A 13,917-nucleotide genomic window follows, 5' to 3' on the forward strand; every position below is an offset into this window, starting at 1 on the left:
AACAAATTTACTATATCTTCATGATTCAGTCTTGGCAGGTTGTGTGTTTTTAGTTATTTGTGCATTTCTTCTGTTATTAAATTTTTACTCTACGTTGTTCATAGTGCCCTCTTATAAACCTTTATTTCTATAAAATAGGTAGTAATGTTCTCTTTCTTTCATGATTTTAGTTATTTGAATCCTCTTAATCAAACTTACAGTTTGTCAATTTTGTTGAACTTATTTGAAGAACCAACTCTAGTTGTCACTGATTTAAAGTTTTTATTTATTTATTTTAGATAGAGTATGAACAGGGTAGGAGCAGAGAGAGAGGGAGACCGTCTCCAGCAGACTCCATGCTGAGTGCAGAGACAGAGATGGGGCTCAATCCCAGGACCCTGGGATCATGACCCTGAAATAGAAACCAAAGTCAGATGCCAACTGAGCCACCCAGGTGCCCCCTCTATTTTTTATTTTATTTTTTATTTTTTTAAAGACTTTTATTTATTTATTCATGAGAGACACAGAAAGAGAGAGAGGCAGAGACACAGGCCGAGGGAGAAGTAGGCTCCATACAGGAAGCCCGGGCGGGACTTGATCCAGGGACTCCAGGATCACTCTTGGAGCTGAAGGCAGGAGCTAAACCACTGAGCCACCCAAGGATTCCACCCCCCCTCTATTTTTAAAATAATTTTTAAAATAATTGCACTGTATCTCTGCTATAATAATTATTATTCCCTTGTTTCTCCTAGTTTTGGATTCAGTTCTTATTCTTGTTTCTTAGAGTGTAAACTTAGGTTGTGGATTTGCAATCTTTCTCACTTTTTCAATGTAAGCAATTACAGCTGTAAATTTCTTTCTTGGAGCTACTTTTGCTACATTGCCTAAGTTTTGGTATGTTTTGTTTTTATTTATATTTGTCTCAAAACATTTTCTAATTTTCCTTGTTAATTCTTCTTTGACATCTTCATTACTTTTTTTTTAAGATTTTATTTATTTATTCATGAGAGACACATACAGAGAGAGGCAGAGACACAGGCAGAGGGAGAAGCAGGCTCTCTGCAGGGAGCCTGATGGGGGACTGGATCCCGGGTCTCCAGGATCACGCCCTTGGCTGAAGGCGGCGCTAAACCACTGAGCCACTCAGGGATCCCGACATTTTCATTATTTTTAAAATGCCCTTAGGTTTGAACTTTCCCTCCCTCCATCCTTCTACCCTTCCTTTTTTTTTTTTTTTTTAAGATTTATTTATTTTTTAAAAGATTTTATTTATTCATGAGCGAGAGAGAGAGAGAGAGAGAGAGAGAGAGAGAGAGAGAGATGGGCAGAGACATAGGCAGAGGGAGAAGAAAACTCCCCACAAGGAGCACAATGTGGAACTTGATCCTGGATCCCAGGATCATGCACTGAGCCAAAGGCAGACCTTCAACCGCTGAGCCACCCCAGGCATACCATAAAGATTTATTTATTTATTTATTTGAGAGAGAGAAAAACACAGCAGAAGTAGGGAGGTGCAGGGCAGAGGGAGAGAGAGAGAGAAGCAGATTCCCCACTGAGCAGGGAGCCCAATGCAGGGCTTAATCCCAGGACCCTGGGATCATGACCTGAGCTGAAGGCAGATACTTAACTGACTGAGCCACCTAGGCGGACTCCTAGCAGCTGTTTTGAAGGAACAGTTTCTTCTAGTCTTTTGAAATAATCTCTTCGATAATAAGGATATTCTTCTATATCCTCCACTTTTTAAAAAAGATTTTATTTATTTGTTATTTGAGAGAGGGTGGGTGCAGGAGAGCGGGAGAGAGAGAAAACGCGAGTGACAGGTGGTGGGTAAAAGGCAGAGGGAAAGGGAGAAGCAGACTTCCTGCTGAGCAAGGAGCCTGATGTAGGGCTTGATCCTACAACCCTGAGATCGTGACCTGAGCCACCCAGGTGCCCCTATCCTCGGCTTTTGTAGAGATACTGTTTGCATATTAAGAGGATTTCTAATTTGAGACTTTATATGATTTATCTTATAGTTGGTGACCACTCACTTTTTATATTAAATATTGAGGATGTATGTGTATTCAAAATGACTGCAATTTTGTAGGAATATTTTCTCAGTCTTGTCTGAGCAGTTTTACCAATTAGATATGAATAGATGAATAGATATTAGAGCTGTATTCAGAATTTATAAATTGAAAAGTTGATAAATGTAAAACCAGGAAGGAGAATGTTACGTTTGAGGTCCTCACAAACAAGTACTTTATCATATTCATTTCTGTTGTAGTACAGTGTCTGGCATAGAATGTAAATATCCCAAAGGCAGGATCTTTATCTCTGGCAGTACCTGAATTAGAGTAGGGATTCAGCAAATTGGTTCAATGAACCAGTATATCAGTAAATAGAGAATTAAAATGACAATGTTTCAGGTTGACCTGTTGGTAATAAATTACGAAGTAAGAAATAATCAAAATGTCCATAAATACATTGAACACTTTGCCTCCTCAGGGGTTCATTAGTGTTCTTCAGTGAGCACGAAAAACCATATTTAAGAATCTGGTAGCCTGATGTTTGTTGTGTTTAGGGTGATTTATGTCATCTGTTTTCTGCTTGCCCTCAGAAGTTCTGTGGAAAAAAAGTTAAGATAAAAAATTCCAACCTCAGGATTTATTTTGCTATCTGACAGTAGGAAGTATCTTGGAGGTAAACCAATGTCTTGTGATCACTTTCACGCCTTGATGACTAGCTTGTCTTGTTTTATATATCTCATTTAGGAGTATTTTTCACATTTAGTACCTCTTAAAGATTAGAGATGCAAAACTGTCAACAGTTATTTGGCATCAGGGGGAACCTGATGTTGAACCACAAGTGCTCATGATTATTTCCTACTTTTTATTCAGTACAGTTTTCATTTGACCACTATTCCCTAAAATTTCTTCTCCCAAACTGAACATATTTTACTTGTAATTTTTGGCATAATAATACTGTAGACGCTAAGTGAATTTGCTTTGTAATGGAATCTAAAAATGACTCCTTGTATAAAGCAGGGCATTTTTTTTCTTTAAAGATTTATTTACTTTAGAGAGAGGGCATATGAGTGGGGGCAGGAGCCAGGAGTAAAAGGAGACAAGCAGACTCCCCCATCAGCGGGGACCCCAACATGGTGCTTGATCCTAAGACTCCTGAGATCATGACCTGAGCCAAAATCAAGAGTTGGATGCTCAACCTGCAGATCTACCAGGTGATCCAGCCAGGAATCTTTTCTTAAATAAATTTAATATATGTTAGAATAAATGTATTGAAAGAAAGAAAAATTTTACTGATAGACTCTATATATATAGAAATATCTTTGATTTGATGCTACCAGCTTCTTGACAACTTGTAATTCACTCTACACTGTGAGCTTTTTTCTTTGCAAGTATATTTGTTTAGCACAAATATCATCATTGTAATAATAACAAATAATAAAAATAGAACTACTCTATGATCCAGTAATCACACTACTGGGTATTTACCCCCAAAATACAGAAACATTTAATCAAAGGGATACATGCACCCACATGTTTATTGTAGCATTATTTACAATAGCTAAATTATGAAAGCAGCCCAAATATCCATCCATAGATGAATGCATAATAAAGATGTGGTATACAATGGAATAAAAAAAAACACAAAAAAGAATGAAATCTTGCCATTTGTAATAACAAGGATGGAGCTAGAGAGTATAATGCCAAATGAAATAAATCAGTCAGAGGAAAACAAATACCATATGATTTCACTTGTGTATAATTTAAGAAACAAAACAAATTGAGGTATCATGCATAGGTGGCTCAGTTGGTTGAGCATCCAACTCTTAGTTTCGGCTCAGGGTATGAATCTCAAGGTTGTGGGATTGAGCCTTGAGTTGGGCTCTGCACTCAGTATGGAGTCTGATGGAGATTATATTCCTCTCCCTTTGTTCCTCCCACTGCTCTCTCTCTCTCTCTCTCTCTGATAAATAAAATCTTTTAAAAAATTAAAAATAAAGATAAAAAAGAAGAAAAAGAGACAAACCAAGAAATAGACTCTTAACTATAGGAACCAGAGGGGAATTGGGGAGTGTGGATAGGTGAAATAGCTGAAGGGTATTGAAGAGTACACTTATCATGATGAGTACTGAATAATATATAAAATTATTGAATCACTGTATTGTACACCTAAAACTAATATAACACTGTATGTTAACTATACTGGAACTAAAATTAAAAACTTGATTGATAGGGGCATGTGGGTGGCTCAGTGGTTGAGCATCTGTTTTTGGCTCAGGTCATGATCCCGGGGTCCTGGGATCAAGTCCCACATCGGGCTCTCCGCAGGAAGCCTGCTTCTCCCTCTGCCTGTGTCTCTGCCTCTCTCTGTGTGTGTCTCATGAATAAATAAAATCTTAAAAATAACTTTAATTGATAAAAATGAAATAGCAGGGATCCCTGGGTGGCGCAGTGGTTTGGCGCTTGCCTTTGGCCCAGGGCGCGATCCTGGAGACCCGGGATCGAATCCCACATCAGGCTCCCGGTGCATGGAGCCTGCTTCTCCCTCTGCCTGTGTCTCTGCCTCTCTCTCTCTCTCTGTGACTATCATAAATAAATAAAAAATTAAAAAAAAAATTAAAAAAAAATGAAATAGCATTATAGAATAATCTTTCATCTCACCAATCTCACTGAAATAATTTCTTTTTGTATTTCTATTAAATTTGAAAGACATTGTGTTCTTAAAGAAAAGAAACATTATTTGAGTCAGTTTGACTCATAGCACCATCAATTAGCAGCTGAATCTTGAGTATGTTATCTTCTCTGAAGTTAAGTACTTTCTTCTCCAAAATAGGGATGATAATGCCTGTGATTTGTGATCCTCAGGTGTGAGCATAAAGCTGTCTGTGTGTTCTAGGACTTCAATTTAGTTATGATAGTTAACTTCAATAGCAGTGAATGACTTGAAAAGCCAGTTTTCTACATATCCATTTTCTACAGAATACAATGAAAGATGGTGGGATAATAGGATAATAGAAAGGTATAACAAGAAGAAAAAAGGTAACCTAGACTGCTAATAATTTTAATAATAAGCGCACATGAACTTTTGCTATAGAGGTGGTGATTATATTAGCACAATGCCAAAATTATTAGAGTGTTAGACTGAGAATATTTAATCCCTGTCTTTGTGGAGATGAGTGTTGTGCTCAAATGGGAAGAACATTGGCTTTGGGGTCAGTGTGACTAGGCTTCACATTATGATTCTATCACTATGTGTGTTATTCAGCTTCTTTAAATCTGTCCAGTTGTCTATAAAAATACATATCCAAAGCATTAGTGGAAGGAAGGTAGCTGCTATTTATTATTTTTTCCCTTATTTTGGGTTTTGTTTTCCCCCTGCCCCTTTTTTTCTAGTTTTTTAAGGTGAATATTGAGGCCATTTATTTGAGGCCTTTTCCTCTTTTCTAATATATGTACTTAGTGCTATAAATTTCCCTCTAAGTACTATGTTAGTTGTGTCCTACAAATTTTGGTAAGCTGTGTTTTAATTTTCATTCACTTCAAATGTTTAGAGCTAATTTGGTCCACTTCTGAGGCAATAGTCTTCTGAGGACTCTATGTAGTGCTCCGTATTATGAAGTTTTCCCACTCTGGCTGATAAGAATACAATTCCCAGCTGTGTATGCGCTCCAGGGATTATTCTATTTACTCCTTTCTTTCTCAGTTTTGGTAGCTCCCTCTTATAAAATGCAGATTACTACTCAGCCAAGAACCTGAGTGGACACCTCTGCGTGTATCTAGAGCCCTCTCTTCTTTGCAGCTCCCTTATCTCCAATATGGTGCCCCAGAAAACCTTAGCTGCCTTGGCCTCTCCAATGAACTCTGTCTCCTCAACTCATTGAGACCCCTAGACTCAGTTGAGTTCTCCTGTCCTATGCTGAGGCCTAGACTCTCCCCCAGATAGTGAGCTGAGGTATTTGCAGGGCTCATTGCATTTATTTCTTTCTTCTCAGCAATTGCTGTCTTGTGCTGTTATCCATTCTCTGAAAGCTGATATTTCAGCTTCTGTTTAATTTTCTAGTTATTTAAAGAGGATAAAGCTAGTCCCTGTTACTCTATTATGGCTGGAAAGTAGAAGTTCATTTTAGCATCTAGTAGGTAAAATTTATTGGAGTGAATTGTCAAAAAAAAATTGTCAAGATGGGTGATTTTAGAACTGTGTATTGATGTTATATAAATCTTTATGCTTTTTTAAATTTTTTATTTTTAATCTCAGTGCAGTTAATAAACAAATATAATCTGGGGCTTTTTAAAGGTTTGACATTCCTAGAATATTAATAGGAGTCAAATTTTGTTTCTAATGCTTTTTGAACCTTTTCAGAAATATGTTTTAAAAATTATATAGTTGGTCTAAATAGTATTTGCTGACTTAGCACTTGTGAGTATTTTAATGTTTTCAGTTATTTATGGGTTCATTGTATTTTTGTGATATCTTTTAATCACATAAAGATCTAAAATCTAACTCCTTGATACGTTATATAACCAAAAAAGATTATTGGGAATTCTAACAATATATAATTGTAATTCTAACAATATACAAGGTGAGATGTAACTTTGAGGTGAAAGATACTCAGTTAACTGATTTGAAAAATGCTACAAATGTAATATCTAGATTTGTGAGGGTTTTTTTAAACAGTCTTTTCTTATAAGAAGTTAAGGGCTTAACTTTTAATTAGTATATAACCCTCAAATTTCTGTCTTATTTAGTGCTTTCCTCAGTGATGTGCAGAAAGACACAGAAGGTATGACTCAAATTTGCAAGTGGCATGAAGCTTGAATGGTTAAAATACTAATGTTTTACCTTTGAGTCTTAAAAGATAGGCACTGAAAAGAGGAGAAAAATAGCTTAGTAGTAGCATATGTCAAATTTGTTGAAACAACTGTGACATGTTTGCCAGAAACATCAATACATCAATTATAGTGCTGCAATAGAAGTATACTGTCAAGAGCAGGCTAAAGGGTGATAGTTCCTATTGCTGCCTTTTTGTTGTTGATGTGTTTATTAAAAATTTTTTTGAAATTTAGAAAAGCTGCAAAAATAGTACAGAGAATTTCCATATACTCTATTCAGTTTCTTTTAGTGTTAATATTTTAGATAACCATGGTACATTTATCAAATCTAAGAAATTAACATTTATACAATAAATAAAGTACAGACTTCTTTCAGATTTCACAGGTTTTCCCACTGATAACCTTCTTGCATTCCAGGATCCAATCCTGGCTATCTGTTGTTATGCTGGTCAGATCACTTATGTTAGTCTAGCTGATTTTTGGCCCCAAATTAAAATACAGTAAAGTTTTAGAACCAAGTCAAATGCCACTTTTGATGTTACTTCCCTCCCATAGTTTGAGTGATTTGCTGTGTTCTATGGGGTTATACTGTGTGTGTTTATACTTTGTTTTCTCTTATTGGATCTGTTAGTCCCTAGCCAAGTAATTATTATTGGAAGGAACTCAGTCTTATCCATCCTCTTACAAAGAGCCGTCATGAAATGAGACCAGTGTGTTCAGAGCATAGTGTTAAAGGAACTTAAAATAATATAAGTAGTGGTTAAAGGATATTTGATTGCATAAGATGAGCATAACCTCCAACTATTTTTTTTTTAATTTTTAATTTTATTTATTTATGAAAGGCACACAGTGAGAGAGAGGGCGGGGGCAGAGACATAGGCAGAGGGAGAAGCAGGCTCCATGCACTGGGAGCCCGACGTGGGATTCGATCCCGGGTCTCCAGGATCGCACCCTGGGCCAAAGGCAGGCACTAAACTGCTGCGCCACCCAGGGATCCCCCTCCAACTATTTCTGAAAAAGAAATTAAAAATATGTGAGAACTATGGGTAAATTTTGGTAGAATGATCTAATAAAGAATAGGGAAAAGAGCAGTGGATATTTTTCAATCGTAGAAAGTTGATATAAATAAATCCATCTGTCTCATCAGGAAAATGTTGGCTAATTAAGTCTGATCAGTAATAACTCTTTGTAAAAATTATGACAAAGTTTCCTTTGACATCTTCATTGTTTGAAGTATTTATATCAGATTTTGGAATAACCTTACTTGCCTTTTAGACTAACATTTTGTCTTGTTCATTTTTGTATATGTTCATTCTTCTTTTTGTTGCCCATTTTGTTTTTCACCTAGTTAGGTTTCGTTTTGTTTCATTTTGTCATCTTATGGAAGTAATATAATATAGTGGTTTAGAATGTAGATTCTGGAGTCAGACTTCCTGGGATTGCGTGCCTGCTGTGTATCCTTGGACAAGTTACCTAACTTTTTGAGACTCCGTTTCCTCATCTTAAAAATAAGGATAATAATAGTAGTTATCTCGTGGCTTATCATATAGATAAACTGAAGGAGCATAGTGCCCAGCACACAGTGTTGAGTGCCATGGCTCTACAAATGTTAACTGCTTGCTGGTTACCGCAATTAATGTATAACTTCAGATACTCATTACAAAATAACTCACCCTTCTCTGTCTCTTATGTTCTGCTTTCACTTTTATACTGTTAAAAAGGGAAAGATGCACTGCCTTGCTTTCAACATTTTTGTACTGCATATTCTTTTCTTAATTTTACTATTATATAGTTAGTGCAAACTGAAGGGAGGGCAAGTTAAGGCTGTTTTCAGCCTGAAACCATCTTTTAAGCAAAACCACTTTATCAAGTTATCTACCTATTTATGCATTTATTAACCAGTGTCATTTATCAATGAAAGTAATTTTTGTATAATGTTTATCCTGAAATAATGTAGTTCTAAATGCCTTCTGAAGCACTAAAGCAAAATTATATTCAGTTTGATTCTTATGTTTATTTTAAATATTCCAGTTAAAAAGAGGTAATCTAAACTGCTTTGGAAAGCTTGGAAGTATTTACTAAAGTTTGATATCCTATGATCCAGCTTGATATCCTCTGGTTCTACTTTTATGTACGTACTGAACAGATGTTAATGTCCATGGAATGTTTATAATAGCACTATATGTGCTAGCTCCTCACTAGAAATAGCCATCAACAGTAGAATACATTTTGGCATATTCGCACAATTTAATACAAAATAGAAATGGCAGTGAAAGATCTGCCAAGTGTATCTCAACAGTGTAGTTGCTGAACAGTAGGGTTGAATCTCACAGATACAGCACTGAGAGAAATAAGTCTAAAAGACCATTTACTATACAGTATTGTTTATGTCAAGTGTAAAATTAGGCAAAAATGAAGCTGTTAGAAGTCTGTGTAGAGATATTAGGAATGGGGTTTGAGGAGCAGTGACTGGCAGGGAGGAAGGGAACTTCCAGAGTACTGTTAATATTTTGTTTTGTGATACCAGTATGTTCAGTTTGTGAAAATTCATAAAGCTGGAAAATTATATTTTGTGTACTTTGCTTTGTAGATAGTCACAAAAGCTTTCGAAAGAAATTGACATATTTATATATTATAAGCCTGTTGCATTTGATGATATAGAGGTGCCAGTCTGTATGTACTATTTTTATCCAGCATTCTTGTTTTAACATCAGGGAATTACAACAACAAAGAGAGGATACATGGCATCTAGTTTAAGTCTCCTAGGCCTTTGTAGTTTTCGTGGGTTTCCTACGTGTTGGTATAAAGTGCCCCTGTCAGAAGGTAGAAATGAAAAGGAGCTTTGATTACAGAGCAAGCATCCTTTTAATAAGAGATTGGCCCTGAGAGGTGATAGTAGGCTGTGGACCTGGCTTAAGGTAACACCTTCTTAATCTTTCTTATTCAAGGGACCAGAGAATTGTGCCAAATTAATTGACAAAGCCCATCACACTACCTTGTAGACTTTGTGGATGATGCAAAGTAAGTTTGCACTTAGTTTTAAATGATTAGCATCTCAGGGAAGGATAGGAATTAGTAAATTGATTTAGCAAGTTACTCTTTTAGAATAGTCCACAGGAAAGATAATATTTAATAATTTAAGAACTGTTTAAGACTTCACTCAATTTTCTGTTAATGCAGCTAGATTGTTTTTTGGACTTTTAGCTTAATGTGTATTTGACTTTTGTGAGTTATGTTTAAAAATAATACATGTTTGTCATAACAGATATAAAAATATAAAAATATAAAAATTAATAAAAAGCAAAACCCTTTTCCAGTTTCACTTGTAGATCTTTTGTTTGTGTATGTAGCTGTACATACCATAAATTCATTGATAAGATGCCTCTATTTTATTACCCCCTGTTTTAACATCCCTGAAATTGGCATGTGTCTTTCAAATGTTGTCCACTAGGCGGCAGTCATGATGGAGTTGACATCGCCAGACATGGGAAATTAGGCCGTAGTTGTTCATATTGTCTTCACTTAAGTTTAGTTATATTTTTTTGTTGGTAATATATGGGTTGAGTTTAATTGCTATCACAAGTATCTTGAAAAGAACTACATATGTGATTTGTCATTAAAGCACAGAAGAGGCAGCAGGGTATAGATTTAACATGATTAAAGCAAATATTCATTGTTGGAGGATAACCACAGTTCTCCTTCTCTGCAAAGTAAAAACCAAGTGCTTTATGGAATCGAGAAGGGAGCTATTTTATGAGTAAATGAATGTATGCTGCCTTTTGCTCCTGACACATGTGAAAGCATTCCCTATTACAAACCAATCACTTCAACTTAAGGCAGGAGAAATTGCCATATCCTATGAATAGGTGGTTGGTGTGACCAATTCACACACCGTTATAGGATTACTGTTAAGGCACTTTGTATTACCTTTAATTGCTCATTTCTTACTAATTTACAGAATTTGGTTATTTTTTTTGTGTTTATTCAGTGTTTTACATCTGTTGAGATAGTTCTAATCTGTTAATGTAGTATTTTATGTGAATGTATTTTCTGATGTCAAACCATCCTATATTTCTGGGGAAAGCAACTTGCTATTTTCTTTTTAAATTAATAGTTATTTTGTGGATATCTTTTTAATTTAGTGTGTTTACATTTATCTCATTTTTTAATGGCTCTATTGTTTTTCTCTTGTATTTTTTTTTTTTTCCAAATGGCTGCCTTATTGATATGCCTGATTTCCAGCTTTCGCTATTCAAAACAATGTAGCAGGGAACATCTTTCTGCATATACCTTTATATACTTAGGCTACTATTTCTATAGAAGAAAAATACCTAGAAATGTTATGCGTTTTCACTGTTTGATAACATGAAAGAAATGCAAAAGTTAATTTTAAAAAAGTATTTATTTGTTTTAGAAATGTCAGTCGTTATTGGAAAATATACCAACATGCTAACAGTGGTTTGTCTTTGGGATGATGAGCTTATGTGTGATTTAAAAAAAAACAACAACAACAAAGAACTTTAATGGTAGAAATGGAACTTACTTTAAAAAGCTAATGCTAGGATCCCTTGGTGGTTTAGTGGTTTAGCTACTGCCTTCGGCCCAGGGCATGTTCCTAGAGTCCCGGGATTAGGTCCCACATTGGGCTCCCTGCATGGAGCCTGCTTCTCCCTCTGCCTGTGTCTCTGCCTCTCTCTCTTTCTCTCTCTCTCTCTGTCTGTCTCCAATGAATAAATAAATAACATCAAAAAAAAAAAAAAAGCTAAATGCTTATGGGGTTCTTGGGTGGCTCAGTTAATGCCTTCAGCTCGGGTCACGATCACAGGGTCCTGAGATCAAGCGCGAGCTGGCATTGCCCTGCTCAGCAGGGAGTCTGCTTCTCCCTCTGCCTCTGCCTTTCCCTGTGTTCTTGCTCTCTGTCTCTCAAATGAATAAGTAAAATCTTAAAAAAAAAAAACTAAACTAAATGCTTATGAAATCAAATACTACTTTAGAAGTCCTGGGATTGTGAGCATTTGGAGGATAGGAACTGTTGTAGTTCCGAGATAATTCATCTAGCAAAATGCAAAATACATGAAGCTAATTTAAAAGATATTTGTAGAACTAAGTTGAATTGATTTTTTGAGTTTAACAGAGAAAAAAACTTCTTGCCAATTCTTTTTCAGGGTTTTTTGATTAACTCAAAACCAGAGAATGCCTGTGAACCCATAGTGCCTCCACCACTAAAAGACAATTCATCGGGCACTTTCATCGTGTTAATTAGAAGACTTGATTGTAATTTTGATATAAAGGTAATGTATGCTTTTTTCATTTTTTTTGTTACTATTTTTTGTTTTTTTGTTTTTAGATTATCTTACCTTATATTCTCCCTTGTTTCAGAAAGACTTTGAAAGTTTATAAGGTTCATCCAGATTAAAAAAGGAAGGTGAGGATGAAAGGAAAATGGGAAGTTGGTGAAGGCAAGCAAGAGAGTTGAATTTTACTCATCTGCTACAAAATTGACTCTAAGCTCTTAGCAACCAGTACAAAAAGGAGAACAGTTCACAATTCATTGTTTTAACAAGATTGTAAACAAATTGACTGGGATATAAATGATTGCTATTGGCTCTAGGAATTTTCAGGTGGTTGCTGGGAATCTTGAACTGTGGTTTAATAGTAGAATATTGCTTGATCTAATCTAGGAACGGAAACATTAACCTTCAGTTTTATGCCTTTAATTACCAATACTATACATATATTTATATTTACGTTGGGATTTCTCTTTTGCCATAAGATATCTCTGTCACCTACACAAAGTTTGTCTCCCTGGTGTGGGTTAGGTCAGATAGTAAAAGTTTGCCATAGAACCTCCCTCATTATCATCAGTGCTGCTCTAAAGGTGTGGTTTTTTTTTTTTTTTTTTTTTTTGATACTTTTAATAATGTCTTTATAAATCTGGTTTTGGATGGTCTTGGCTAAAGAGCCATGTTGAAGCCTGTATAAAACAAGTCCTGATGTTACTCTTGTTGAACTACCTCAGACCTGAGTGTCATGTAGTTTCTTGCATGTATCTTAAGAGAATAGACCTGGGTTAATTACTTCATGTACTTGACATAGCTTGATCTGAGATGATTTGTTCAATAGGAACAGACTCCTGGTGTGCTTGAATTTTGCCTCTTCTCCTTGCATTTCATGAAAGAAATGACAATTCCATAATAAACTTATTAAACGAATAAAACAATAACTGTAAAAGGATTTGGAAATGTAGACCACTTCGTAAATGATAGGTTTGTTACTATTGTATATCAGTTCCAAATCTAAACTCTCAATTGCCTTTAAGTGGGAAATAAACTAGAACTTGAAGTCAGCTATAGATTTCATGCTCTTCAGAATTATATGTCTTTTGTATAGTAGTTTGAATTTAAGCCATTTCAAGATTTGACCCAGAGCTAAACTGTAACAATTTCAGGTTGTTCCACAAAAAGGAAACATTATTGTAATATTTCATTAATTTCTTGCTGCTAAGAAATTAAAAGTAAACTAAAATTTGTTGATTCTAAGGTTTATTGCATAATTATGCTATGTAGTTTTTGTCTCAGTCCAGTCTTTATTAACTAGAAATTGCAATGCCTTTTTTTTTTAATTTAAATAACTTTTTTTTGGGGGGGGGGGGATAGAAGGTGGTTCACTGCAAAATTTAAGGAAATACTGTCATTGAATGTTTATTTCTGATGGTGAAAACACAACTCAGGGATGAATAGGTAGGTAGGCTTATTAGCCCTCCCTTAGTCCCTTTAGTGGGTCCTCATCATGAGTCTGAGTGCTTCTAATAGAGTTTTATGATTATCTGTAATCCAGCTTGTCTCTTCCTACTTCCTGCTTCAAATTTTAAGCTGCAGCCATACCACCTCCTTGAAGTCTCTCTCTTGACTTGTTGTACAATGCTGACTCCGTCTTTGTGCCTTTACATACTATTTCCCCTGAGCAAGATCTCTGTCCAAGATGACGTTTAAGTGCTAGCTAAGGATATTATCTTTTCTGGAAGCCTTCCTTTCCTTCCTGCCCTCTCTGATAGAATGAATCATTCCAATTCACTGTGCCACTCTCCCACTTTGTAAATCTC

General features: G+C 35.6%; 1 protein-coding gene across 4 annotated transcripts in view; it reads left to right on the forward strand.

The window, feature by feature from the left end:
• Positions 1-13,917, forward strand: part of RNF13 (ring finger protein 13) — a 150,411-nt gene that overhangs the window by 48,240 nt on the left and 88,254 nt on the right. For 3 of the 4 annotated variants that reach the window (XM_041734007.1, XM_041734006.1, XM_041734009.1), the window contains one exon: positions 11,981-12,106. In XM_041734007.1, coding sequence (XP_041589941.1) covers positions 11,981-12,106 — 126 coding nt within the window. Of the gene's footprint in view, positions 1-6,735; positions 6,767-11,980; positions 12,107-13,917 lie in introns of those variants that run through there. The other variant, XM_041734008.1, reaches the window with a different exon arrangement.

This window comes from Vulpes lagopus, chromosome 19, assembly GCF_018345385.1.
Source record: "Vulpes lagopus strain Blue_001 chromosome 19, ASM1834538v1, whole genome shotgun sequence".
In the NCBI taxonomy this organism is placed as follows: Eukaryota; Metazoa; Chordata; class Mammalia; order Carnivora; family Canidae; genus Vulpes; species Vulpes lagopus.